Source organism: Taudactylus pleione, unplaced genomic scaffold, assembly GCF_031769625.1.
Source record: "Taudactylus pleione unplaced genomic scaffold, aTauple2 ptg000624l, whole genome shotgun sequence".
NCBI classification, from domain to species: domain Eukaryota; kingdom Metazoa; phylum Chordata; class Amphibia; order Anura; family Myobatrachidae; genus Taudactylus; species Taudactylus pleione.
The window spans coordinates 1244615-1271466 of record NW_028285026.1 but is presented as its reverse complement, the minus strand read 5'-3'; the positions used below and the strand labels follow the sequence as shown (position 1 = coordinate 1271466).

The following is a 26852-nucleotide window of genomic DNA, read 5'->3' as shown; positions in this document are numbered from 1 at the left end:
GGCCTCTGGAGTCACACTGCTTTATCACAGTGGGGTATGGCCTGCGGAGTCACACTGCTTTATCACAGTGAGGTATGGCCTGCGGAGTCACACTGCTTTATCACAGTGGGGTATGGCCTGCAGAGTCACACTGCTTTATCACAGTGGGGTATGGCCTGCGGAGTCACACTGCTTTATCACAGTGGGGTATGGCCGGTGGAGTCACACTGCTTTATCACAGTGGGGTATGGCCTGTGGAGTCACACTGCTTTATCACAGTGGGGTATGGCCGGTGGAGTCACACTGCTTTATCAGAGTGGGGTATGGCCTGCGGAGTCACACTGCTTTATTACAGTGGGGTATGGCCTCTGGAGTCACACTGCTTTATCACAGTGGGGTATGGCCTGCGGAGTCACACTGCTTTATAACAGTGGGGTATGGCCTGCGGAGTCACACTGCTTTATCACAGTGGGGTATGGCCGGTGGAGTCACACTGCTTTATCAGAGTGGGGTATGGCCTGCGGAGTCACAGTGCTTTATCACAGTGGGGTATGGCCTGCGGAGTCACACTGCTTTATCACAGTGGGGTATGGCCTGCGGAGTCACACTGCTTTATCACAGTGGGGTATGGCCGGTGGAGTCACACTGCTTTATCAGAGTGGGGTATGGCCTGCGGAGTCACAGTGCTTTATCTCAGTGGGGTATGGCCGGTGGAGTCACACTGCTTTATCAGAGTGGGGTATGGCCTGCGGAGTCACACTGCTTTATTACAGTGGGGTATGGCCTCTGGAGTCACACTGCTTTATCACAGTGGGGTATGGCCTGCGGAGTCACACTGCTTTATTACAGTGGGGTATGGCCTCTGGAGTCACACTGCTTTATCACAGTGGGGTATGGCCTGCGGAGTCACACTGCTTTGTCACAGTGGGGTATGGCCTGCGGAGTCACACTGCTTTATCACAGTGGGGTATGGCCTGCGGAGTCACACTGCTTTATCACAGTGGGGTATGGCCGGTGGAGTCACACTGCTTTATCAGAGTGGGGTATGGCCTGCGGAGTCACACTGCTTTATTACAGTGGGGTATGGCCTCTGGAGTCACACTGCTTTATCACAGTGGGGTATGGCCTGCGGAGTCACACTGCTTTATCACAGTGGGGTATGGCCTGCGGAGTCACACTGCTTTATCACAGTGGGGTATGGCCGGTGGAGTCACACTGCTTTATCACAGTGGGGTATGGCCTGCGGAGTCACAGTGCTTTATCACAGTGGGGTATGGCCTGCGGAGTCACACTGCTTTATCACAGTGGGGTATGGCCTGCGGAGTCACACTGCTTTATCACAGTGGGGTATGGCCGGTGGAGTCACACTGCTTTATCAGAGTGGGGTATGGCCTGCGGAGTCACACTGCTTTATCACAGTGGGGTATGGCCTGCGGAGTCACACTGCTTTATCACAGTGGGGTATGGCCTGCGGAGTCACACTGCTTTATCACAGTGGGGTATGGCCTGCGGAGTCACACTGCTTTATCAGAGTGGGGTATGGCCTGCGGAGTCACACTGCTTTATTACAGTGGGGTATGGCCTCTGGAGTCACACTGCTTTATCACAGTGGGGTATGGCCTGCGGAGTCACACTGCTTTATCACAGTGGAGTATGGCCTGCGGATTCACAGTGCTTTGTCACAGTGGGGTATGGCCTGCGGAGTCACAGTGCTTTATCACAGTGGTGTATGGCCTGCGGAGTCACAGTGCTTTGTCACAGTGGGGTATGGCCTGCGGAGTCACACTGCTTTATCACAGTGAGTATGGCCTGCGGAGTCACAGTGCCTTATCACACTGAGGTATGGCCTGCGGAGTCACAGTGCAGCACCACTGTGTGATAGATAGACTCGTAATACTATAATAATTCATGCACTATAAAAAATTATAAACAGTGATTTGCTTTCTGTCTGTACTGTAACTCTAGCTTGGCCAATATTAACAGTTTAACACTAATGGGACTGGAATGGACACAGCACAGCAGCACCCACTGGAGGTGTAGAGGATGGACACAGCAGCAGCCACTGGACACAGGGACTGGATGGACACAGCACAGCAGCCACTGGACACAGGGACTGGAATGGACACAGCACAGCAGCCACTGGAGGTGGAGAGGATGGACACAGCAGCAGCCACTGGACACAGGGACTGGAGGGAATCGGTATGAATCACCGCCGGACCTAAGCCTGGCGGATGAAATACCGATGCCGGAAGGCTGGCAGCCGAAGATCCCGACAGAGGTAAGTAACATCCCTAACCCTCCCCTCTCCCCCCCCCCAACCCTCCCTTAGTGGTGTCTAACCCTAACCTTCCCCCCCTAGTGCCTAAACCTAACCTCCCCGCACCCTAAACGTAACCCCCCCAAAAGGGCGCCTAAATCTTACCTCCCCGGTGGTGCCTGACCCCAACCCCCCTTCCCATAGCCTAAACCTAACCCTCCCGTGGGGGTGCCTAACCCTAAGTCCCCCTGGGAGTCCCTAATCCTAACCCTTCCCCCCCACAGCTAAGCGCTCCCCACGCCTGGCTTCCCTACAATTGGTATGCCGGGCGTTGGGATTTTCGGTGTGGGGCTGATGATAGGCGTCGGTATTTAGTCGCCTATCATTATTCCCATGCCGGGATTCCACAGTCGGGAAGCTGGCAGTAGGCATTTTAACCTCCCGACTGGAGTGGACACACCACAGCAGAGGATGGGTTAGAACTGCGCTCTGCTGTATGGGCAGATGGGATGTGAGATGTATTGTTTGTGTCGGGGTGCTGCACCTTCCTAAAAGCAGGAGTACCGGGTCCTGTGTAACGATATAATGGGGTAGAGGGTGCGGAGGGTGCGCTCGCCCTATGGGTGTAATGCTGGAGAAATAGTGTGTTGTGGTCTTTTGTGTTCGATGTTGTTTGTGGAGTGATGGGGTGTAGGGAGGGAAGGGGGTCTAATGGACTGGAGGTGGTGGGTGAGGAAATGAAGACAGAGGCAGAAATGGGGGCCAAAGGGTTTATTGGAAAAAAACAGTACTAATCCTGTTTGGTCCCAGGCACCCAGGTGGGGTGAGCGATCCACTTGGGGGTGTGTGTGGGTGGAGACTGGGGAGGTGAGTGGACCCTTTTAGGGGGCTTCTTTTCCGTGCAGTTCAATAGACCGGCACGTTACCCCTGCTGGACCTTTGGTCAACAGTCTTAGGATGTCTCGGGGGGAGGGGAGTGGTGGGTTGGCAGCGGGTCTGGCGGTTGTGGATGTACACCCTGGCGGCGTCCCGCGCAGGGGTATAAGTCTCGGAGTCACTTACCTACCGGTAGGATTTGTTGGTGAAAAAGGCTTGGGCTGCTGGTAGCTGGTGTTAGTTTCCTTTTGCAGATGCGGTGTTGGATGGCTGTTGCGGTGTCAGCGGTTGGAGGAAGCTCTGTGTGTGGTAGTGGCTTGCTGGTGCGCTGTGGGGCTTGGTGCACCGCGTTGCTGGCGTTCTGTTCCCGCTGCCTGGTGGGTGCCTGCTGGTGTGGATCGCTTAGGGATTGCTGCTGGATGAACAGCTGTGAGTGGAGCTGGTGTTGGTTGCTCCCAGGGGGCGGTGCGTGGTCGCCTGGGTCTGGGTACCTCCTTGAAGAAGGCAGAGCCCCTGCCGAAACGCGTTGGAGACCCCCTACATTCTGACACCACAGCCAGCTTACACCAGAGCTCTTCATTCCTGCGGAGAACTCGGTCGAGCCTTGCTGCTTCCAGAACCCTCTCTACCCACCACCCGCAGGGCCGCGCTGGGCATCACACCTAGCAAAGCCCTTCGCACCCCTCTTGATCACCACTCCACCTGCTAGACCCAGGCGACCACGCACCGCCCCCTGGGAGCAACCAACACCAGCTCCACTCACAGCTGTTCGTCCAGCAGCAATCCCTAAGCGATCCACACCAGCAGGCACCCACCAGGCAGCGGGAACAGAACGCCAGCAACGCGGTGCACCAAGCCCCACAGCGCACCAGCAAGCCACTACCACACACAGAGCTTCCTCCAACCGCTGACACCGCAACACCCATCCAACACCGCATCTGCAAAAGGAAACTCTAACACCAGCTACCAGCAGCCCAAGCCTTTTTCACCAACAAATCCTACCGGTAGGTAAGTGACTCCGAGACTTATACCCCTGCGCGGGACGCCGCCAGGGTGTCCATCCACAACCGCCAGACCCGCTGCCAACCCACCACTCCCCTCCCCCCGAGACATCCTAAGACTGTTGACCAAAGGTCCAGCAGGGGTAACGTGCCGGTCTATTGAACTGCACGGAAAAGAAGCCCCCTAAAAGGGTCCACTCACCTCCCCAGTCTCCACCCACACACACCCCCAAGTGGATCGCTCACCCCACCTGGGTGCCTGGGACCAAACAGGATTAGTACTGTTTTTTTCCAATAAACCCTTTGGCCCCCATTTCTGCCTCTGTCTTCATTTCCTCACCCACCACCTCCAGTCCATTAGACCCCCTTCCCTCCCTACACCCCATCACTCCACAAACAACATTGAACACAAAAGACCACAACACACTATTACTCCAGCATTACACCCATAGGGCGAGCGCACCCTCCGCACCCTCTACCCCATTACACCACAGCAGAGGCCACTGGAGGTGGAGAAGATGGACACAGCACAGCAGCCACTGGACACATTGCACAGCACAGCAGCCACTGGACATGTTGCACAGCACAGCAGACTGGAGTCAGCGTGAAATGGTGTCACCGCGGAGAAGACATATAGATTCCAAGTGTCACCGCGGAGAAGACATATAGATTCCAAGTGTCACCACGGAGAAGACATATAGATTCCAAGTGTCACCTCGGATAAAACTTATAGATTCCAAAACCCACGAGAATCCGACTCCGGGATGATGAAGTTTGCCTCGATTTGTAATCTGAGCAAGGCAGGAAAACCTGAGCCGCTGCTTGTATTCACTGGGATCCCGGAAGTTTGTGTGGACTTGGTTTTCAGAAAACTGAGCCCGCGCATCTCTAGCTACAAGTGAAACATTTAATACCACCGGTGTATCTTTTAAATTATGTCAGTCAGTAATTACAAGCTAATACATCTAATGCTCTAGCGAGGAGAAAACCTGCACTGGAAGGGAGTCCTGAGCTGGGCCGTAGATAGCGTGGCCGGGCCCGGGTGCTGCAGGGGGGCTTGACCTAGTTGTGAACTTGTGACTACGTCCCCTACAAAAATATGAACAAAATAAGTATGCACAGTGCCATGCGCTGAAAGGGGGCACCCTGTTCCCATTAGCCAGGAGCAGATCCAGGGGGGAGGTGTGTGTGATCAGTGCGATTGCTGCCACCTGAATATCATGCAGACAGAGGTGACTTCTGCGCTTAGCGGCAGCAACCACCATAGACCCACCGTATCCAGCACACAGCAGCGTGTGCTGGGATAGGGTGTGAGGCTGCTGCAGCTGAACGGTAAGAAGGAACAGGGGTAGCGGACCGTTAGTACCACCCTCTCTTCCCCTCTGTACCCTGGTCCTGGGGACTGGATTTGGGAAACACTAGTAGATACAATGAAATTACATTCTGTGGTTACAATACAGATGTTAACATGTCGCATGTTGTGAATTGAAGTCTCGCACATCAGGAGGAGAGCCCCCAGCTGTCAGGTGTGAAAGAGAGATTATTTGGAACTATAAGTCCCAGCATGCACATGTGATAAAACATAAACAACTGCTCATTCACATAACACATAACAAAACTCCACTGTAAAGAATTGCAAACTGCAAAAGATAAATAAATTAAAACTGCAACGTCGTCGTCCCCCCTCAAATCCATAGAAAACGCTAGAGCTTCTAGTCCCAGTGTAAGGTTTCCCCAAAAAATACCACCAAATTATAATAAGTAAATACAGCTATGATATAAGGGTTGACAATTTTATCGTGAAATAATAGACTCCCCAAATTGCCCTCATTCTTTATTTTACAACAATTCTCTTCCATAGCATAATATAGAATGTTGCTGCTTCTCGCTCCCCCCTCCCCACTACAATATGACTGTACAGTGAAATGCCACTTATGATTGGCTGTGGCGTGGGAAAACCTCCTGTGATTGGCTGAGCAGTGAAAACTTGTCTGGGTCAATTCGGTTGGTATGCAGACGGGAAGCTGGCGGACGTAATCACGACTGCTTTATCCTGGTGAGGGTTAAATGACAGGCTTCTAAATCTAGACGTCATTTTACCGATGCCGGGAGACCGGCGCCCGGCATCCCGATCAAAGAGATGCCGAGCGCGGAGAGCCGCGGGGGGGAGGGTTAGGTTTAGGGCTCCCAGGGGGGACTTAGGGTTAGGCACCCCCCGGGAGTTAGGGTTAGGCTAGGGGAAGGGAGGGTTAGAGTTAGGCACAACCGGGGGGGGCTTAGGTTTAGGCGGCGGAGAAGGGGGGTTAGGTTTAGGCACTTAGAGGGAGGATTAGGGTTAGGCACTGGGGGGAAGGTTAGGGTTAGGCACCCCTACGGAGGGTTAGGGGGGAGGTTAGGTTAGTAAATACTTGCCTTGGTACGATCGGGATTTTCAGCCATGTCGGTCGGGAGTTGAACCGCCGGATTCATACCGATTCCATTCGGTTCACTGTAATTCTGCAGCGTATTCTCACAGTGACCAGATGGGTGTGGTGTGAAAAGCCGACATTCTGAATGTCGACACTAGAATATTGACAGGTTCTGAATGTCAACAGTCAGAATGATGACATAGAGCTTATTCAGAAAAGAAATTCAAAAAGATCAACATGGTTAAAATGCCAACATGTTCATAATGTTGGCCTTTAATATGTTGACACTAGAATGGCTTATTTTAGCCTAACCCTAAACCTAACATTCAGTGATTTATTTTTTTTTAACCATGACTGGATTCCAACCAGATGCCTCATTCAAAGTTTGTTTTATTTTTATATCTTTTCATTTCCAAATGGATTACAGCAACAGCTGTAATCATACTTGCCGACTTTGAGGAAGCCAGGTCGGCATAGCGGGGGGAGGGGGTGTGGCATGGCATAAGGGGACATTACCCTGTATTAGGGGCGGATCAGGGGCGTGGTTAAGCAATTGCATCATTGTAGCTCCGCCTCCTCTACAGAATACCAAAATTACCAGCATTGTGAAACGGGGTATGATGAAGCGATTCATCGCACCATGGCCCCCCCGCTGCAGGGGTGTGGGGGGGGGGGAGATCCGGGGGTAGGTGGCCAGCCATGAGACTTGCCCGCTTTTCTGGGCAGCTGGGGGCGCCGCTTAATTTTCGTGATCCTTCCGGCTGTTCCGGGAGAATAGACAAGTAGTCTTTAATCAGTGATCGCTGCGCTGAGTTGGCAATACCGGAAGAGGTAATGTAGCAGTACCAGTACCTTTGTGATATTTTTTAAAGAAGCTTCCTCATGCAAAAGCACGTAAAACGCCCTGTCGTGGGCTAAAACACCCATTTTTCGCAGGCAATAGGGCTTTTTGCTTTCTCCTCAATCAGGCCACTGTCAGATGATACAGTATGTTCATTAGCGTGCAAGAGTCAAGAAGCGCTCAGACAGGTGGTTTACGGTGTCCTCCCTTGGACAGGAACACGTTTAGTAACCGATGCGGAGTTACTGTAGGAAATGTAAACTACCCAACAGCTCTTAAGCTGACCACATTTCTGTCTATACTCACATCTCACTACAAAACTGGTCCCTGGAAAAGTGAATGTGGTCAGTAGAAAGCAATGCAGCTAAACTGGATATTTCAGTTTGAGAAATTCACTAACGACTCACATCCTGCTCTAATTCACCGACCGCATGTCAGTGTCAAAACCGTGCAAGACAGAGATTTCCGAAAGGCGTGCATGACTTTCCACGTGTCTTTAAATGCTGCTAACTGTACTTTTCTACAAATGTGTTAGAGAATAATCCCTGATATATAAAATGTGCCTGAAAAACCACTAATGATAAAGCAATGCATGTTAATAAATGTCACGGGAAAGTCATTTTTTGTTGGCTGCGCTTGTGTAAATTCTTTGTACAGAAACGCCCAAAGCTCTTCAATGAAACATTAAAACATCACATTTATTAATCTACAATGGAGATTAATAATTGTACCTCCGTTTACCTGGAGGCCAGGGTGAGCTGTAGCTTACTCAGACTGGCAGGTGCTGTCGCCATCGTGACCGATGCTCATGATGGTAATCTGGCGTCACTAGGGGGTGCAGTCCGGACAGGGTGACACCATGCGCTGGGTGACACCAAAATAGTAGAGCTGCTCAGCTATTTTGGTGTCACCCCCTTGGATGGTGTTACTGAGCAGAGAGCTTGCCTTACCCAGCGCTCTGGCAGGTGTTGGGGGCAGCCCACAGCCTCTCCCCTGCCTCTCTCTGCAAGCACACTGTGGGGCTGTGCAAGATTTGCCCACATAAGGGGGCATGGCTTAGTGGAGCGAGGCCACACCCCCTTGCACTCGCACTTTCGACATGCGAAAGGAGCCCCCACCAACCGCACCGGGTTTCCCTACAGTAAGTGACGCCGTTGATCTGATGCAGCGACTGCGGACTCTGCACTTGGATGCTTCCTATAGGCAGGGGCGCCGAGAGGGTGGGGGAACGGGTACTATTTACCCGGGCCCTGGTTTCCTAGAGGGGCCCGGCGGGGGCCTGGGTCTGGTGCCGCCCACCCTCACTCCTCCTTCCCTCCCTCACAGCAGCCGCAGCAGTCTCCTATACCTGTGGGGGCAGCGATCACACTGATGGTGCCCCCCCCCACTGGCTTTGCGCCGGGCTGAGGGGCTCACAGCGCCCCCCTTCCCAGCGCACTGCAAAAGTGTTTTTAAGCTTAAGGGGACTTGGGCACGCCTCCCTCGATTGAGCCACGCCCCCTCTTCATCTGGGCCCCGCATGGCTCAATACGTCCCTGCCTATAGAGCAGCATTTAAATATTTGCTGGACAGTATTGCACAGCTGCTTCCTTGCGAAGATGAAGATGGCGTTAGCCGCTGTAGCCTATGGCTACACACTGCATAATTAGCTGGCGGAAGGTTTCTCCGCAACCCTCCCCCGGCAATGGTCGCCAGTCAACGGGACTGCGCATGGGCAGGACCCCCCCGGCACTGGCCGGCAGCTCTCCGGAGACATCGCAGGAGCCCGTGTCCCTGCATGTCCCAGATAATACATCTGGCCGTTATGATCACATGCGGGGGCTGATTCGCACCATCATGGCCTCACCCCTTGCTTCACAACGCCGTTTATTCCGGCATTGTGAATTCCGTAATTTTTTGTCCGGCTACGCCCATTGCTGTAAGCAGACATTCAGCTCCCTCCCGGAGGGAGTATGCATAATGTATGTATCCTGATGAAAATGCCTTGTGCTACCAATTTGTTACTAATAAATAGACATTAATCTACATTAACGGAATAAACGGCATTGTGAAGCAGGGGGCGTGGCCACGATGACGTGATTCACCGCAAATCGTGTCACCGGACCCCCACTGCTGGGTTTCTATATATATTCTTGGCGGGGGGCGCTAGAAGGTCAGCGGCAGCCGGGAAGCTTGTCTGCCTTTCCAGGGTGCCGGGAGGCTCCCTGCCAAATCGGGAGGGTAAGCAAGCCTGCCCTATCACCCTTAAGAAAAAGCAATTGATGAAGAGTTGTCTGATGAAGACTTCTCTCTCTTCCAGCAGATGAAAGACTAAGGGGACTATTTACTAAGCCTTGGATGGTGATAAGGTACCAGCCAATCAGCTCCTAACTGCCATGGCACAGGCTGTGCTTGAAAAGTGTCAGTTAGGAGCTGGTTGGCTGGTTCCTTATCTTCATCCAATGCTTAGTAAATAGACCAGTAAGCTTCTCTATAGAAAGTTGCCAAAGTAACAGAAATTCTCCAGGCAGGAAACTTCATGCATTGGGACCGGGCCAATAATGTCACAGGAAGCTATCTTTATCACAAATGTTACAAAATAGTCTGACTTGTTACTCTTTGCACTTTTGTAACTTTGATACTACGTCTAAATGCTCCTCTGCAATAATTTGTTTTTTAATAGTACCATAGTGGTAGTAATTCTACCCATAGCGATGTAATGTATTAGATTGTCCCTTTTTTAGTTGCCTAGAGGTAAATGACATTGGCCCTCATTCAGAGCCGTTCGCTATTTGCGGTCGTTCGTTCAAAAACAAGGGCTATTCAAATGATCCGTTCGCACATTGCAGTCTGTTCACACCTCTAAGTCTGAACGAGCGAGCAAAACATACGCTCGTTTATTTGATAAAAACGCCCCCTGGCCGCTCGCACCATACGTCATGTCCGCTATTTATTAGATTAATCGAGTACATCGTACAGCGTATGAACTGCTCGCTAGTCTTGTGGTTGGTTTTTTCAACCGCTATTTTGCGAGCAGTTCTGAGTTTGAAAAAACCAAGTGACGTGGTCAATGACGCTGCTGGATTAATTATGCACACCCTTAAAACGCCCGTTTTGACCTTTAAGCACGCCTGCGTTCAAGCACCTTCCTCTGTTACCACCCACATACGCCTCATTCTGTCACTCAAAATAGCAGGCACTCGCTATATAGCGTACAAACGATTTTCGGCCGCACTGACTGGTTCGCGCATGCGTACTAAAAACCGTACGCATGCGCAGATGTGCGAACATCGCTCGGAACGAGCGTATTGCCGCTAACGAGCGGCTCTGAATGAGGGCCATTGTGGTGAAACTTCACACAAATTAGGTTGTGCGTCAGAACTGGCCTTTTACTAAGGGCCTGATACAGCAAGAATCGCAGTTGCTAATACGTACACAATCAGACAATTGTTGCCTTCTGCACATGCGTACCGCCCACTGCCATCGCAGTGACGTCGCAGACCCATTGCAGAGTGATTGACAGGACGTGCCATTTTTGGGTGGTGATGGGGGAGGTTGTCGGCGAAACACAGGCATGCGAGTGCGTTTCAACGCCATTGCATGGGCGTGCATAACTTATCCACTGCGATGCCTTACACAGCCTGAGGTCTCATAGCGTGCGATGGAGTTAGCAATTCTTGAGTAAGGTCAGAGCTTGTGCAAGTGTGCGTGAGGCTGCGATGGTCCTCCATGTTACCGGTTGTTTTGCAGTCTTGCTAAACATTACGGATGTGTGTAAGATAAAGTGGGCGTCCTTATGTAGTGCTGCGACGGCATAGCGATCACAATGGATTAGCATACTGTCGCAGTGAGACTGCGTGCGTAATCTCTATTGCAATCGCAGTTGCGATCCGTAGTGAATCAGGCACTAAGGGCCTGATTCAGACCCGTTCGCTAGCAAGCGATCTCTCGGAGCTAGCGATGTTTTGCAATGTGCGTGTGTGTATGCATCGCAGTGCGTGTGTGCGAACTAGTGTGAGCGATCGGGAAGTGAAGGCTCGCCCAGCATAGACAGCCCAGCTGAATGAGTGACAGGAGAAGCTGTTTGTGGGTGGTAACAGGGGCAGGCCACTTGAAACGAGGGAGTGGAGGTCCGAACGCAGGTGTGCCCGAGTGTCTCAACGCCATTTTAGAAGGGTGCATAATTAACAGCCAGCGTCATAGTAGACGTCACCTGGTTGAATTATACACTGAAGTGCTCGCAGTGCTTGTGGTAGGGTATAGTCAAACGCAAGCGCTGTGTTCGCTTCCGATGGTACCCGATGTACGAATGGTTGCATACACTTCATGGAGATGATGTGCGCTAGTGGGTGCCTTAAGACAGGCTGGTGGGCGTCTGCATACACAGGGTGATCGCACGCCAAGACATAGTGGGCGTGCTAAAGCCTTGCTGTGCGATTGCCTGCCTTGATGTATTTGCAGACGCTGTGAGCGAGCATACACATCTAGCGAACGGGTCTGAATCAGGCCCTAACTCCAAAGTTCCGGCTTCCGGTTCCACTGTTGACTGTTGACATACTGCAGAATAACATTGCACTCTATATTTGTGCCACTAGAGATTGCCATTGCGTTAGAAAACTCGGCACACTGCTATGCTACCACTATCAAAACTGCTAAGAATAACGTATACGTTTAATTAAAAGCAACTAATTCGCAACGCTGAAATATGTGTATAACATTGGACCACTATTTTCTTTTCTATGAGAAATACCTGACAACATGCAAAAAAAATCCTCACATTAAAGCAACAGGTCAATTAAAAATATAATTTTATTGGTATGAAAGTTAAATAATATGACAGCATATACAGTATAAAAGGATCAGAAAATCAGACATCCATCACATGTATAGACTCTCTTTTAAAAATTGAGGATATCAAGTCTAGAGCTGTAGAAATGTGCAAACTCCCCCAAAGTTATATTTGAGTACCGGGCTGTAACAAGGTGTGTGACCGATGTCTTCGCAGAGGTAATGGCATGGTCACTGCCTTGATGACACCCTCAGGCCACCACCTTATTCCACTTTGCAAGTAGAAAAAATACCAAGTGGATGTTTTACAGGCGCTTCAAAAAGATCTGTTTTACCGTACCAGGGGTAGTCAAGCCCATAAACTGTAAACATGTATATAGAGACAAAGTAGTAGCGCTAGTATAAATAAAAGTGTGACATATAGAATGAACTTGATACAATATTAGATGCATAATGAAAATAGTTTCACTTTAATAAAAATATATTCCATAAAACATGCTATTTACAAACATGAACAGATACCCTCACCACTAAATACATAAACATTGTATAGAGCTTGTTCCTATGTATACTTCCGATATTATCAAGATGACCGCCACATTATTTCAATCTCAACCATGAGAGAATAGGACTGTCTTTATGGGTGTATTTACCAAGCTGCTCACCGATAGAGGAATAATTCTGTTTTTGATAATAAGTCCCGCAATTGGGGTTAGGAGTCCTCAGGTAATCATGGTATCTGCAAGGTTGTCAATCCCAATGGAGATAATTCCAAAGTCCAGAATTGGATAGCGGCGGTATTGTCTTGAAAGAATATATCCGGCAAGTTGGTCCAAGCTTCTTTAGAAATGATCCGTAAGTAAAATATTGATGGTGGTGGGAGGCAAATCAACTGATGCGTTTCGCTGCTCAAGAGTGACAGCTTTGTCAAAGCTGTCACTTTTTTATGCAATAAAATTTTGCAATCAATAGAGGTTTTTAGCATAATCATGGCCAAGGTTATGGGCCTACCCACCATATCCAGGTAACCTCTGTAGGGTAGGTTCCTAACATACTAGGGTTGAAATCCAGAGCGTAGGACACCCCTAAATCGGTACAGCCGAGCCACCCCAGGGCATCGCCATAATGAGAAAAGTGAAATGTGAAGTAAGATAGGTAAGAGCAGCTATGGCTGCATAGAAAGGAGAAAATACAAATATAATAAAAACAAATAGTAAAGTGTTAAAATTGTGCAAAAAAGAAAGAATGTGTTATAATGCGATGCCCTGAAGCAGACCAACCAAAGCAATCCAGGGGACCCACGCCCCAAAAATCAACCCAAAGTTGTACTACAGTATATAACTTGTAGGACTTACCTAAAATTGTGCCTATTACTAGTGTGCATATACATTACCAGACTCCATGCTTTTAAACCAATAAGGGAGGGGTGCTAGACCGGGCTGAAGGCATCTCCTTTCCTGCAGGTGTGCAATAAAGCACATTAAATGGAGTGTATAGGAACCTTGGCCATGATTATGCTAAAAACCTCTATTGATTGCAAAATTTTATTGCATAATGTATTTATATATAATCAGTAATTTGGAGTTGTGCACCTGTGATTTATCTGTTCCTGTGCCTGCAAGAAGTCTCAACAGGCAGCACCTCCCATTATATATATTCAGGGTGTAAAGTCCAGGGCTCTTTCCTATACACTCCATTTAATGTGCTTTATTGCACACCTGAAGGAAAGGAGACGTTTTGCCTCGGGTGAGGGATCCGAGGTAGGCAGAGAGATCCGAGGTGCACACCCCTACTTTAAACCAAATAAATTGGAGCAATGTGCACTAATAGATCCGACGTAGAAAGGGAGACACATTTTCCTGTTTTACAAATATCCCTTTCCAACTGAAATATTCTGCTGCACTATGTAGACCTGCAATCTGTGTATAGACATTACAGCAGCTGTTTAGGCAGAAGAGCGTGTTTCCAGGGGCGCAGAGAGAGGGGGTTATTAATTACCCAGGCCTGGGCTTGTTGGAGGTCCGGTTCCCCCCATAACACTGCTTAAATGTTTTCGGTAGTAGCCTCTCTCCCCTGCCCAGCTGCTGTGTGCTGGGCTTTGGAGGCTCTCTCTGCCTGCATGGTGTGTGTGTGGGGAAGGAATCGTACTGATCGCTCCCACTACCCTGGATCTGACCATACCATGCATACTGGCTTTTCAGATATTTGTAGGGGGCATGACATAGCACTGTGCACTTTATTTACTTTGCTGTGTTTTTTTTGCATTGGTATAATCTATATTGTGTATGAGGGGCACAACAATTCTCATACAAAACAAATATTTAATTTACACCTACAGAGGTGGCGGTTATTGCATGTAAAAAGAGAGATTATTTTGGTACATGCACTTTATTTCTTTACTTTTATGGCTGTGAAAAAAAAATTCTGGAGCTTTAAATGAAAGAAAGTTAAAATTAGAACAAAACACAGGTGGTCTTTTGGACTTTATACACTAGATGGCGCTGATGTCTCACAAATGCTGAACAGTCTCTATATTTGGACCTATGGAGCAATAGTCCTCTTCTGGAGACTTTTGGAGCTGCCACTCAGAACTGAGGAGTGCAATTTCTGTCATTTTTGGGACAGTATGTGAGACTTTGTAAATTGTGGAAGAACAAAACCTACAGAATTGAGCGCTGCAGGTCCTAATTAGGATTCTACTCGACAAGACACACAGACCGGCACCAGGGACAAGGTAAGTATGTAGTGTGAGTGTGAGTGAATAGATGAGAAAATATTAGAACTTTCCTTGTCTATGTCCTGTTTATTTATTTTTTTATATTTCTTTTGCAGGTGAGCTAGATGTACCACCCGGCTCTGAATGCCCCACATGCTGGTACTTTTGTTTCTCCAAGTATCAGCTTGCAGGGGAGGCTTGCTGGGACCTCTAGTTATCCTCTAAAGGACAATATTATTTTATCTATTTTTTGCACAATCAACCCGGCACCCACAGCCCAGGCCTGTGGTCCCAAGTGATCCCCATCCTTGCCGGGGTACCCCATGAAGCGGGTCCCATGGCTGTGGCATTACACCCATGGTAGAAAGAGTACAGTGCTGGTTGTGGCTAATACAGGGGACCCCTATTCAATTTATCCCCCATATTTCAACAACCAGAACTGGCTCACTAAGCCTGATGCTGGTTGATGAAAATACAGGGACCCCTATGTATTTTCCCTCTGTATTTTTACAACCAGGACTGACTCAGATAAGCCCGGTGCTGGTTGTGCTTTTAGAGGGGAATCCCACAACTTTTTTTTTTTTTTTTTACATGTTTATAGGTATTTTCACACAAGCATGCACGGATCTCACTGATCTGTGCCTGCTTCTGTGTAACTCGTACCTGCTAGGGCTATACTCACTAGCCTAAAGCAGGTCTATTTCTTTGAGAGTTTTAAGTAATATTGTGCAAGTTAAAAACTGGCGCTCTATTAAATGGGCGAGTTGTATACTTTCCATGGGAAAACATCTGGATGTGAGTTTCGGCAGTGTGAGTTGCAGGAGTGTGAAAAACATGCAAATTTGCATGTTCTCACACCCTATTAAATAGGGTGAGTTCTAAAAATGTGCAAGTATAGCGCTATACTCGCTCATTTACAAAACTCAGACCCTATTACATTTGGGCCCCTAGTTTCTGTTCCTTTCACCGCAGGGAGGAGCCAGGGGTCAGTCTTTCCCAAAATCCAAATTCTTCCTCCAAGGGCTCTAGGTCCCGATGTGAGCAACCTTTTCCACCAGATGACCTGCGGCCAAGTCCACAAACAAGCCTGCCACATCATGGGGCCGTCCTCCAACTGGGGGACCTCTGCATGGCAGGTAGGCTTCTGCTATTTCCTGTGGAGACCACAACAGATGGCTGGGCCAGAGGTGTAATTTCTTAGGGCTACGCTCTGACCTTACAGAGGCTTCTTCCTGCCAGGTTCTTTTCTACCAGACATCCAGCACATCAACTAAAAGCTCTCTTGGCAGGTCCATTCAATTCTTTCTTGCTTTGAGTTGATCGCCTCGTTACCGTTCTGGTATTCCACTCGGATCGGTCCATTCTGTGGACTCGCTTGGGTTACCTTGCCAGGGTTGTCTTGCTTTCACATTAACCAGAAGATCATGGTCCCACTTTTCAGCATTCCAGATTCTTCGCAGGAGGAAGCCTCTTTGGATGTTGTGCAGGATTTACGTGGACTGGACCAGAGATATCTGCACAATGGGTTCTCTGTTTGTCCTGTATGATTCCACGAGTAAGACAAGCCGGCTCCTAAGCAGTTCTTGGCCAGGTGGCTCCGTTTGACTATCTGCCAGGCCTACTCTTTGGCGGATCTTCCTGCCCCTGCCATGGTGACTGTCCATTCCACCCGGTTAGTGGGAGCCTCTTGGATGGCTCAATGTAGCACTTCTGTGGAACAGCTTTGTAAGGCTGCCCCATGGTCTCCCGCCCACACATTTGTTTGCTTCTATGTATTTGACACCTTTTGCATCTTCAGATGCAGCCTTCGTGTAAAGCCCAGGAGCATCCCCTCCCATATGGGAACATCCCAGAGTGATACCTGTGCCCCCTAGTGGAGGAAGAAAGGATATTTTATGTTCTTACAGGTTAAATCATTTCCTTTGACTCCATAGGGGGCATAGGACACCCATCCTGATGCACCTGGCTGATGGGGTTTAGTTGCTTGAGTATCAGTTCCGTTCACCTTGCCTATGTGTGTGATTCAGAGTGTCTGCCTGTCTTCCTGCTCCTTGCTCCTTGCCATGGCTTGCTAACTTAACTGGCTGCCGGTGGCTGGGGCCAGGTTACAAAGGAAAGGGAGCCTGGGCTGCTGGGAAATAAATGTTAACTATTTGGTGCCCAGACTCTCCTCTCTCCAGGCTATAGCTAGAGTGATCCCTGTGCCCCCTATGGAGTCAAAGAAGAGGATGTAACAGGTAAGAACATAAATCTTCTTTTTCTGGATAATGCAATTCCACAAAGCTGCACCTCATATTTAAAAACAAATACACATGTATTCTATACATTCTTATATTACTGCCATGCTTTAGTAGGTAAACACAGACCACTGTGCAACTGTCCAGCAGGAAGCATGCTAATACATCCATCACTGACAGTGTTATCTGGGAGATCGTTAGCAAGGGAATGGGATTAAAATGCTGGCGACTGTTTAGCCACCGGTTCAAATCCCGACAGCGGCTGCCGACAGGATGAAAATCCAGATAGAGGCAGGTAAGTATCCCAATCTCTCCTGTCTCCCCCCCTAATGCTCCCTTAGTGGTGCCTAACCCTAACCTCCCCCCCTAGTGCCTAACCCTAACCTCCCCCTGGGTGCGCCCTGTGCCTGATTAAGGTCTGCATGGGCCTGGAGCTGAACTTCATGAAAGGCCTATTGTGTGACGATGCAGGGAAGTATGACCAGCGTTGGCACCTATCTTGAACCACTTTATAGTGGAGCTACTATAATAAATTGATGGAGGTTTTTTGTGAAATGGTGAAAACTGTATGGTATGCTTTTTCTTAACCCCTAGAATAGTTACTTTAGATTAATAAGAAAAAAATCCAAAAATCTTAAAATTGTTCACTGCAAATTGCCATATTTATATACATTTTCATCCCACATCCGTAACCACTGTAGTAAAATAATAAATGAACTGCCTTCTTAGGTGTTGCCTTTTAATAAAAAAAATAATAATAATGGATTAATGGCAATACTGGACCAGGACAGTAAGGGTTAACTTTGACAAAGGACTCTTTTGTGCATCCCCACTCTGGCAAGAAACTTAGGCCCTCATTCAGAGCCGTACGCTCTGAATGAGGGCCGGGCTCCATTTTCATGGAGCGTCCTCCTGGACGCTCGTATAGCTGTGGGTCACCACCCACAGGCTATACGAGCGTGCATTTTGATGGCCGCGATGGTCGTGACCATCGCGACCATCGAAATTGCGAGCCGGAGCCTGCGGTTGAGGTTTTCAACCGCAAGCTCCGGAGTGATTTTGGCTCTATCAGAGCCAAAATCACTCCCACTGACATCACTAGTGATGTCAGTGGGCCGGCTTCTGACGGGAGGCGTTCCCGTGGGAATGCCCCCGTCAGGGAGGCACGCCCCCGGCACGCCCACCAAAGGGGGCGTGCTGTCAATCAACATTGACAGCACGCCCCCTTTGATCGGACACAACGAGCGAAGGAAAGTCCTTCGCTCGTCGTGTCTGGCGCATGCGCACAACGGAGCTCCCTCCGTCGTGCGCATGCTCAGTGCAGACCATCGACCCACTTGCGAGCGGACAGCCGCTCGCGAGTGGGTCTGAATCAGGCCCTTAAAATCAATTACAACCTTAACTGCAGCAGCAGTTATGTGATCTATTTTATTAAATGTCCGTAAGGATTCCTCTACATCGCTGTGTGTAAATATACAGAGAATATATATATATATATATATATATATATATATACTAGGGGTGAGCGGGTTCGGATTTTTGAAATCCAAACCCCCCCGATCCGAGGCAGATCCGAATCAGGCTCGACTTTTCCCGCTGCCAAGCGTGCGCCTGTGTCATAAGTAAAGGGCCGGCTGGCTTGACCGTTAAAGGGTGCTGTAACCCCCAAAGTACACTCCAAACCAAATAACAAAATATTTTTTCTGTGTTTGTGAATTGTGTGCGCAGTAGCCGCACGTGCATCAACAAAGTAGTGCCAAGCGTGCGCCTGTGTCATAAGTAAAGGGCCGGCTGGCTTGACCGTTAAAGGGTGCTGTAACCCCCAAAGTACACTCCAAACCAAATAACAAAATATTTTCTGTGTTTGTGAATTGTGTGCGCAGTAGCCGCACGTGCATCAACAAAGTAGTGCCAAGCGTGCGCCTGTGTCATAAGTAAAGGGCCGGCTGGCTTGACCGTTAAAGGGTGCTGTAACCCCCAAAGTACACTCCAAACCAAATAACAAAATATTTTCTGTGTTTGTGAATTGTGTGCGCAGTAGCCGCACGTGCATCAACAAAGTAGTGCCAAGCGGGTGACTGTGTCATAAGTAAAGGGCCGGCTGGCTTGACCGTTAAAGGGTGCTATAACCCCCAAAGTACACTCCAAACCAAATAACAAAATATTTTTTCTGTGTTTGTGAATTGTGTGCGCAGTAGCCGCACGTGCATCAACAAAGTAGTGCCAAGCGTGCGCCTGTGTCATAAGTAAAGGGCCGGCTGGCTTGACCGTTAAAGGGTGCTGTAACCCCCAAAGTACACTCCAAACCAAATAACAAAATATTTTTTCTGTGTTTGTGAATTGTGTGCGCAGTAGCCGCACGTGCATCAACAAAGTAGTGCCAAGCGTGCGCCTGTGTCATAAGTAAAGGGCCGGCTGGCTTGACCGTTAAAGGGTGCTGTAACCCCCAAAGTACACTCCAAACCAAATAACAAAATATTTTTTCTGTGTTTGTGAATTGTGTGCGCAGTAGCCGCACGTGCATCAACAAAGTAGTGCCAAGCGTGTGACTGTGTCATAAGTAAAGGGCCGGCTGGCTTGACCGTTAAAGGGTGCTATAACCCCCAAAGTACACTCCAAACCAAATAACAAAATTTTTTTTCTGTGTTTGTGAATTGTGTGCGCAGTAGCCGCACGTGCATCAACAAAGTAGTGCCAAGCGTGCGCCTGTGTCATAAGTAAAGGGCCGGCTGGCTTGACCGTTAAAGGGTGCTGTAACCCCCAAAGTACACTCCAAACCAAATAACAAAATATTTTTTCTGTGTTTGTGAATTGTGTGCGCAGTAGCCGCACGTGCATCAACAAAGTAGTGCCAAGCGTGCGCCTGTGTCATAAGTAAAGGGCCGGCTGGCTTGACCGTTAAAGGGTGCTGTAACCCCCAAAGTACACTCCAAACCAAATAACAAAATATTTTTTCTGTGTTTGTGAATTGTGTGCGCAGTAGCCGCACGTGCATCAACAAAGTAGTGCCAAGCGTGCGCCTGTGTCATAAGTAAAGGGCCGGCTGGCTTGACCGTTAAAGGGTGCTGTAACCCCCAAAGTACACTCCAAACCAAATAACAAAATATTTTCTGTGTTTGTGAATTGTGTGCGCAGTAGCCGCACGTGCATCAACAAAGTAGTGCCAAGCGTGTGACTGTGTCATAAGTAAAGGGCCGGCTGGCTTGACCGTTAAAGGGTGCTATAACCCCCAAAGTACACTCCAAACCAAATAACAAAATTTTTTTTCTGTGTTTGTGAATTGTGTGCGCAGTAGCCGCACGTGCATCAACAAAGTAGTGCCAAGCGTGCGCCTGTGTCATAAGTAAAGGGCCGGCTGGCTTGACCGTTAAAGGGTGCTGTAACCCCCAAAGTACACTCCAAACCAAATAACAAAATATTTTTTCTGTGTTTGTGAATTGTGTGCGCAGTAGCCGCACGTGCATCAACAAAGTAGTGCCAAGCGTGCGCCTGTGTCATAAGTAAAGGGCCGGCTGGCTTGACCGTTAAAGGGTGCTGTAACCCCCAAAGTACACTCCAAACCAAATAACAAAATATTTTTTCTGTGTTTGTGAATTGTGTGCGCAGTAGCCGCACGTGCATCAACAAAGTAGTGCCAAGCGTGCGCCTGTGTCATAAGTAAAGGGCCGGCTGGCTTGACCGTTAAAGGGTGCTGTAACCCCCAAAGTACACTCCAAACCAAATAACAAAATATTTTTTCTGTGTTTGTGAATTGTGTGCGCAGTAGCCGCACGTGCATCAACAAAGTAGTGCCAAGCGTGCGCCTGTGTCATAAGTAAAGGGCCGGCTGGCTTGACCATTAAAGGGTGCTGTAACCCCCAAAGTACACTCCAAACCAAATAACAAAATATTTTTCTGTGTTTGTGAATTGTGTGCGCAGTAGCCGCACGTGCATCAACAAAGTAGTGCCAAGCGTGCGCCTGTGTCATAAGTAAAGGGCCGGCTGGCTTGACTGTTAAAGGGTGCTGTAACCCCCAAAGTACACTCCAAACCAAATAACAAAATATTTTCTGTGTTTGTGAATTGTGTGCGCAGTAGCCGCACGTGCATCAACAAAGTAGTGCCAAGCGTGCGCCTGTGTCATAAGTAAAGGGCCGGCTGGCTTGACCGTTAAAGGGTGCTGTAACCCCCAAAGTACACTCCAAACCAAATAACAAAATATTTTCTGTGTTTGTGAATTGTGTGCGCAGTAGCCGCACGTGCATCAACAAAGTAGTGCCAAGCGTGCGCCTGTGTCATAAGTAAAGGGCTGGCTGGCTTGACCGTTAAAGGGTGCTGTAACCCCCAAAGTACACTCCAAACCAAATAACAAAATATTTTTTCTGTGTTTGTGAATTGTGTGCGCAGTAGCCGCACGTGCATCAACAAAGTAGTGCCAAGCGTGCGCCTGTGTCATAAGTAAAGGGCCGGCTGGCTTGACCGTTAAAGGGTGCTGTAACCCCCAAAGTACACTCCAAACCAAATAACAAAATATTTTTTCTGTGTTTGTGAATTGTGTGCGCAGTAGCCGCACGTGCATCAACAAAGTAGTGCCAAGCGTGCGCCTGTGTCATAAGTAAAGGGCCGGCTGGCTTGACCGTTAAAGGGTGCTGTAACCCCCAAAGTACACTCCAAACCAAATAACAAAATATTTTCTGTGTTTGTGAATTGTGTGCGCAGTAGCCGCACGTGCATCAACAAAGTAGTGCCAAGCGTGCGCCTGTGTCATAAGTAAAGGGCCGGCTGGCTTGACCGTTAAAGGGTGCTGTAACCCCCAAAGTACACTCCAAACCAAATAACAAAATATTTTCTGTGTTTGTGAATTGTGTGCGCAGTAGCCGCACGTGCATCAACAAAGTAGTGCCAAGCGTGTGACTGTGTCATAAGTAAAGGGCCAGCTGGCTTGACCGTTAAAGGGTGCTATAACCCCCAAAGTACACTCCAAACCAAATAACAAAATATTTTTTCTGTGTTTGTGAATTGTGTGCGCAGTAGCCGCACGTGCATCAACAAAGTAGTGCCAAGCGTGCGCCTGTGTCATAAGTAAAGGGCCGGCTGGCTTGACCGTTAAAGGGTGCTGTAACCCCCAAAGTACACTCCAAACCAAATAACAAAATATTTTTTCTGTGTTTGTGAATTGTGTGCGCAGTAGCCGCACGTGCATCAACAAAGTAGTGCCAAGCGTGCGCCTGTGTCATAAGTAAAGTGCCGGCTGGCTTGACCGTTAAAGGGTGCTGTAACCCCCAAAGTACACTCCAAACCAAATAACAAAATATTTTCTGTGTTTGTGAATTGTGTGCGCAGTAGCCGCACGTGCATCAACAAAGTAGTGCCAAGCGTGTGACTGTGTCATAAGTAAAGGGCCGGCTGGCTTGACCGTTAAAGGGTGCTATAACCCCCAAAGTACACTCCAAACCAAATAACAAAATTTTTTTTCTGTGTTTGTGAATTGTGTGCGCAGTAGCCGCACGTGCATCAACAAAGTAGTGCCAAGCGTGCGCCTGTGTCATAAGTAAAGGGCCGGCTGGCTTGACCGTTAAAGGGTGCTGTAACCCCCAAAGTACACTCCAAACCAAATAACAAAATATTTTTTCTGTGTTTGTGAATTGTGTGCGCAGTAGCCGCACGTGCATCAACAAAGTAGTGCCAAGCGTGCGCCTGTGTCATAAGTAAAGGGCCGGCTGGCTTGACCGTTAAAGGGTGCTGTAACCCCCAAAGTACACTCCAAACCAAATAACAAAATATTTTTTCTGTGTTTGTGAATTGTGTGCGCAGTAGCCGCACGTGCATCAACAAAGTAGTGCCAAGCGTGCGCCTGTGTCATAAGTAAAGGGCCGGCTGGCTTGACCGTTAAAGGGTGCTGTAACCCCCAAAGTACACTCCAAACCAAATAACAAAATATTTTTTCTGTGTTTGTGAATTGTGTGCGCAGTAGCCGCACGTGCATCAACAAAGTAGTGCCAAGCGTGCGCCTGTGTCATAAGTAAAGGGCCGGCTGGCTTGACCGTTAAAGGGTGCTGTAACCCCCAAAGTACACTCCAAACCAAATAACAAAATATTTTTCTGTGTTTGTGAATTGTGTGCGCAGTAGCCGCACGTGCATCAACAAAGTAGTGCCAAGCGTGCGCCTGTGTCATAAGTAAAGGGCCGGCTGGCTTGACCGTTAAAGGGTGCTGTAACCCCCAAAGTACACTCCAAACCAAATAACAAAATATTTTCTGTGTTTGTGAATTGTGTGCGCAGTAGCCGCACGTGCATCAACAAAGTAGTGCCAAGCGTGCGCCTGTGTCATAAGTAAAGGGCCGGCTGGCTTGACCGTTAAAGGGTGCTGTAACCCCCAAAGTACACTCCAAACCAAATAACAAAATATTTTCTGTGTTTGTGAATTGTGTGCGCAGTAGCCGCACGTGCATCAACAAAGTAGTGCCAAGCGTGCGCCTGTGTCATAAGTAAAGGGCCGGCTGGCTTGACCGTTAAAGGGTGCTGTAACCCCCAAAGTACACTCCAAACCAAATAACAAAATATTTTTTCTGTGTTTGTGAATTGTGTGCGCAGTAGCCGCACGTGCATCAACAAAGTAGTGCCAAGCGTGCGCCTGTGTCATAAGTAAAGGGCCGGCTGGCTTGACCGTTAAAGGGTGCTGTAACCCCCAAAGTACACTCCAAACCAAATAACAAAATATTTTCTGTGTTTGTGAATTGTGTGCGCAGTAGCCGCACGTGCATCAACAAAGTAGTGCCAAGCGTGCGCCTGTGTCATAAGTAAAGGGCCGGCTGGCTTGACCGTTAAAGGGTGCTGTAACCCCCAAAGTACACTCCAAACCAAATAACAAAATATTTTCTGTGTTTGTGAATTGTGTGCGCAGTAGCCGCACGTGCATCAACAAAGTAGTGCCAAGCGTGTGACTGTGTCATAAGTAAAGGGCCGGCTGGCTTGACCGTTAAAGGGTGCTATAACCCCCAAAGTACACTCCAAACCAAATAACAAAATATTTTTTCTGTGTTTGTGAATTGTGTGCGCAGTAGCCGCACGTGCATCAACAAAGTAGTGCCAAGCGTGCGCCTGTGTCATAAGTAATGGGCCGGCTGGCTTGACCGTTAAAGGGTGCTGTAACCCCCAAAGTACACTCCAAACCAAATAACAAAATATTTTTTCTGTGTTTGTGAATTGTGTGCGCAGTAGCCGCACGTGCATCAACAAAGTAGTGCCAAGCGTGCGCCTGTGTCATAAGTAAAGGGCCGGCTGGCTTGACCGTTAAAGGGTGCTGTAACCCCCAAAGTACACTCCAAACCAAATAACAAAATATTTTCTGTGTTTGTGAATTGTGTGCGCAGTAGCCGCACGTGCATCAACAAAGTAGTGCCAAGCGTGTGACTGTGTCATAAGTAAAGGGCCGGCTGGCTTGACCGTTAAAGGGTGCTATAACCCCCAAAGTACACTCCAAACCAAATAACAAAATATTTTTTCTGTGTTTGTGAATTGTGTGCGCAGTAGCCGCACGTGCATCAACAAAGTAGTGCCAAGCGTGCGCCTGTGTCATAAGTAAAGGGCCGGCTGGCTTGACCGTTAAAGGGTGCTGTAACCCCCAAAGTACACTCCAAACCAAATAACAAAATATTTTTTCTGTGTTTGTGAATTGTGTGCGCAGTAGCCGCACGTGCATCAACAAAGTAGTGCCAAGCGTGCGCCTGTGTCATAAGTAAAGGGCCGGCTGGCTTGACCGTTAAAGGGTGCTGTAACCCCCAAAGTACACTCCAAACCAAATAACAAAATATTTTTTCTGTGTTTGTGAATTGTGTGCGCAGTAGCCGCACGTGCATCAACAAAGTAGTGCCAAGCGTGCGCCTGTGTCATAAGTAAAGGGCCGGCTGGCTTGACCGTTAAAGGGTGCTGTAACCCCCAAAGTACACTCCAAACCAAATAACAAAATATTTTTTCTGTGTTTGTGAATTGTGTGCGCAGTAGCCGCACGTGCATCAACAAAGTAGTGCCAAGCGTGCGCCTGTGTCATAAGTAAAGGGCCGGCTGGCTTGACCGTTAAAGGGTGCTGTAACCCCCAAAGTACACTTCAAACCAAATAACAAAATATTTTTTCTGTGTTTGTGAATTGTGTGCGCAGTAGCCGCACGTGCATCAACAAAGTAGTGCCAAGCGTGCGCCTGTGTCATAAGTAAAGGTCCGGCTGGCTTGACCGTTAAAGGGTGCTGTAACCCCCAAAGTACACTCCAAACCAAATAACAAAATATTTTCTGTGTTTGTGAATTGTGTGCGCAGTAGCCGCACGTGCATCAACAAAGTAGTGCCAAGCGTGCGCCTGTGTCATAAGTAAAGGGCCGGCTGGCTTGACCGTTAAAGGGTGCTGTAACCCCCAAAGTACACTCCAAACCAAATAACAAAATATTTTCTGTGTTTGTGAATTGTCTGTGCAGTAGCCGCACGTGCATCAACAAAGTAGTGCCAAGCGTGTGACTGTGTCATAAGTAAAGGGCCGGCTGGCTTGACCGTTAAAGGGTGCTATAACCCCCAAAGTACACTCCAAACCAAATAACAAAATATTTTTTCTGTGTTTGTGAATTGTGTGCGCAGTAGCCGCACGTGCATCAACAAAGTAGTGCCAAGCGTGCGCCTGTGTCATAAGTAAAGGGCCGGCTGGCTTGACCGTTAAAGGGTGCTGTAACCCCCAAAGTACACTCCAAACCAAATAACAAAATATTTTTTCTGTGTTTGTGAATTGTGTGCGCAGTAGCCGCACGTGCATCAACAAAGTAGTGCCAAGCGTGCGCCTGTGTCATAAGTAAAGGGCCGGCTGGCTTGACCGTTAAAGGGTGCTGTAACCCCCAAAGTACACTCCAAACCAAATAACAAAATATTTTTTCTGTGTTTGTGAATTGTGTGCGCAGTAGCCGCACGTGCATCAACAAAGTAGTGCCAAGAGCGCCTGTGTCATAAGTAAAGGGCCGGCTGGCTTGACCGTTAAAGGGTGCTGTAACCCCCAAAGTACACTCCAAACCAAATAACAAAATATTTTTTCTGTGTTTGTGAATTGTGTGCGCAGTAGCCGCACGTGCATCAACAAAGTAGTGCCAAGCGTGCGCCTGTGTCATAAGTAAAGGGCCGGCTGGCTTGACCGTTAAAGGGTGCTGTAACCCCCAAAGTACACTCCAAACCAAATAACAAAATATTTTTTATGTGTTTGTGAATTGTGTGCGCAGTAGCCGCACGTGCATCAACAAAGTAGTGCCAAGCGTGCGCCTGTGTCATAAGTAAAGGGCCGGCTGGCTTGACCGTTAAAGGGTGCTGTAACCCCCAAAGTACACTCCAAACCAAATAACAAAATATTTTCTGTGTTTGTGAATTGTGTGCGCAGTAGCCGCACGTGCATCAACAAAGTAGTGCCAAGCGTGTGACTGTGTCATAAGTAAAGGGCCGGCTGGCTTGACCGTTAAAGGGTGCTATAACCCCCAAAGTACACTCCAAACCAAATAACAAAATATTTTTTCTGTGTTTGTGAATTGTGTGCGCAGTAGCCGCACGTGCATCAACAAAGTAGTGCCAAGCGTGCGCCTGTGTCATAAGTAAAGGGCCGGCTGGCTTGACCGTTAAAGGGTGCTGTAACCCCCAAAGTACACTCCAAACCAAATAACAAAATATTTTTTCTGTGTTTGTGAATTGTGTGCGCAGTAGCCGCACGTGCATCAACAAAGTAGTGCCAAGCGTGCGCCTGTGTCATAAGTAAAGGGCCGGCTGGCTTG

The 26852-nt window shown here is 48.5% G+C and overlaps 1 protein-coding gene across 1 annotated transcript in view; it reads right to left on the bottom strand.

Moving 5' to 3' along the window:
- LOC148479314 (pineapple eye protein-like) overlaps positions 1–26852 on the bottom strand; it is a 74393-nt gene that overhangs the window by 20302 nt on the left and 27239 nt on the right. Inside the window, exon 11 of the mRNA XM_088454633.1 lies at positions 4765–5005. Within this exon, the coding sequence (XP_088310759.1) occupies positions 4765–5005 (241 nt within the window). The remainder of the gene's footprint in view (positions 1–4764; positions 5006–26852) is intronic.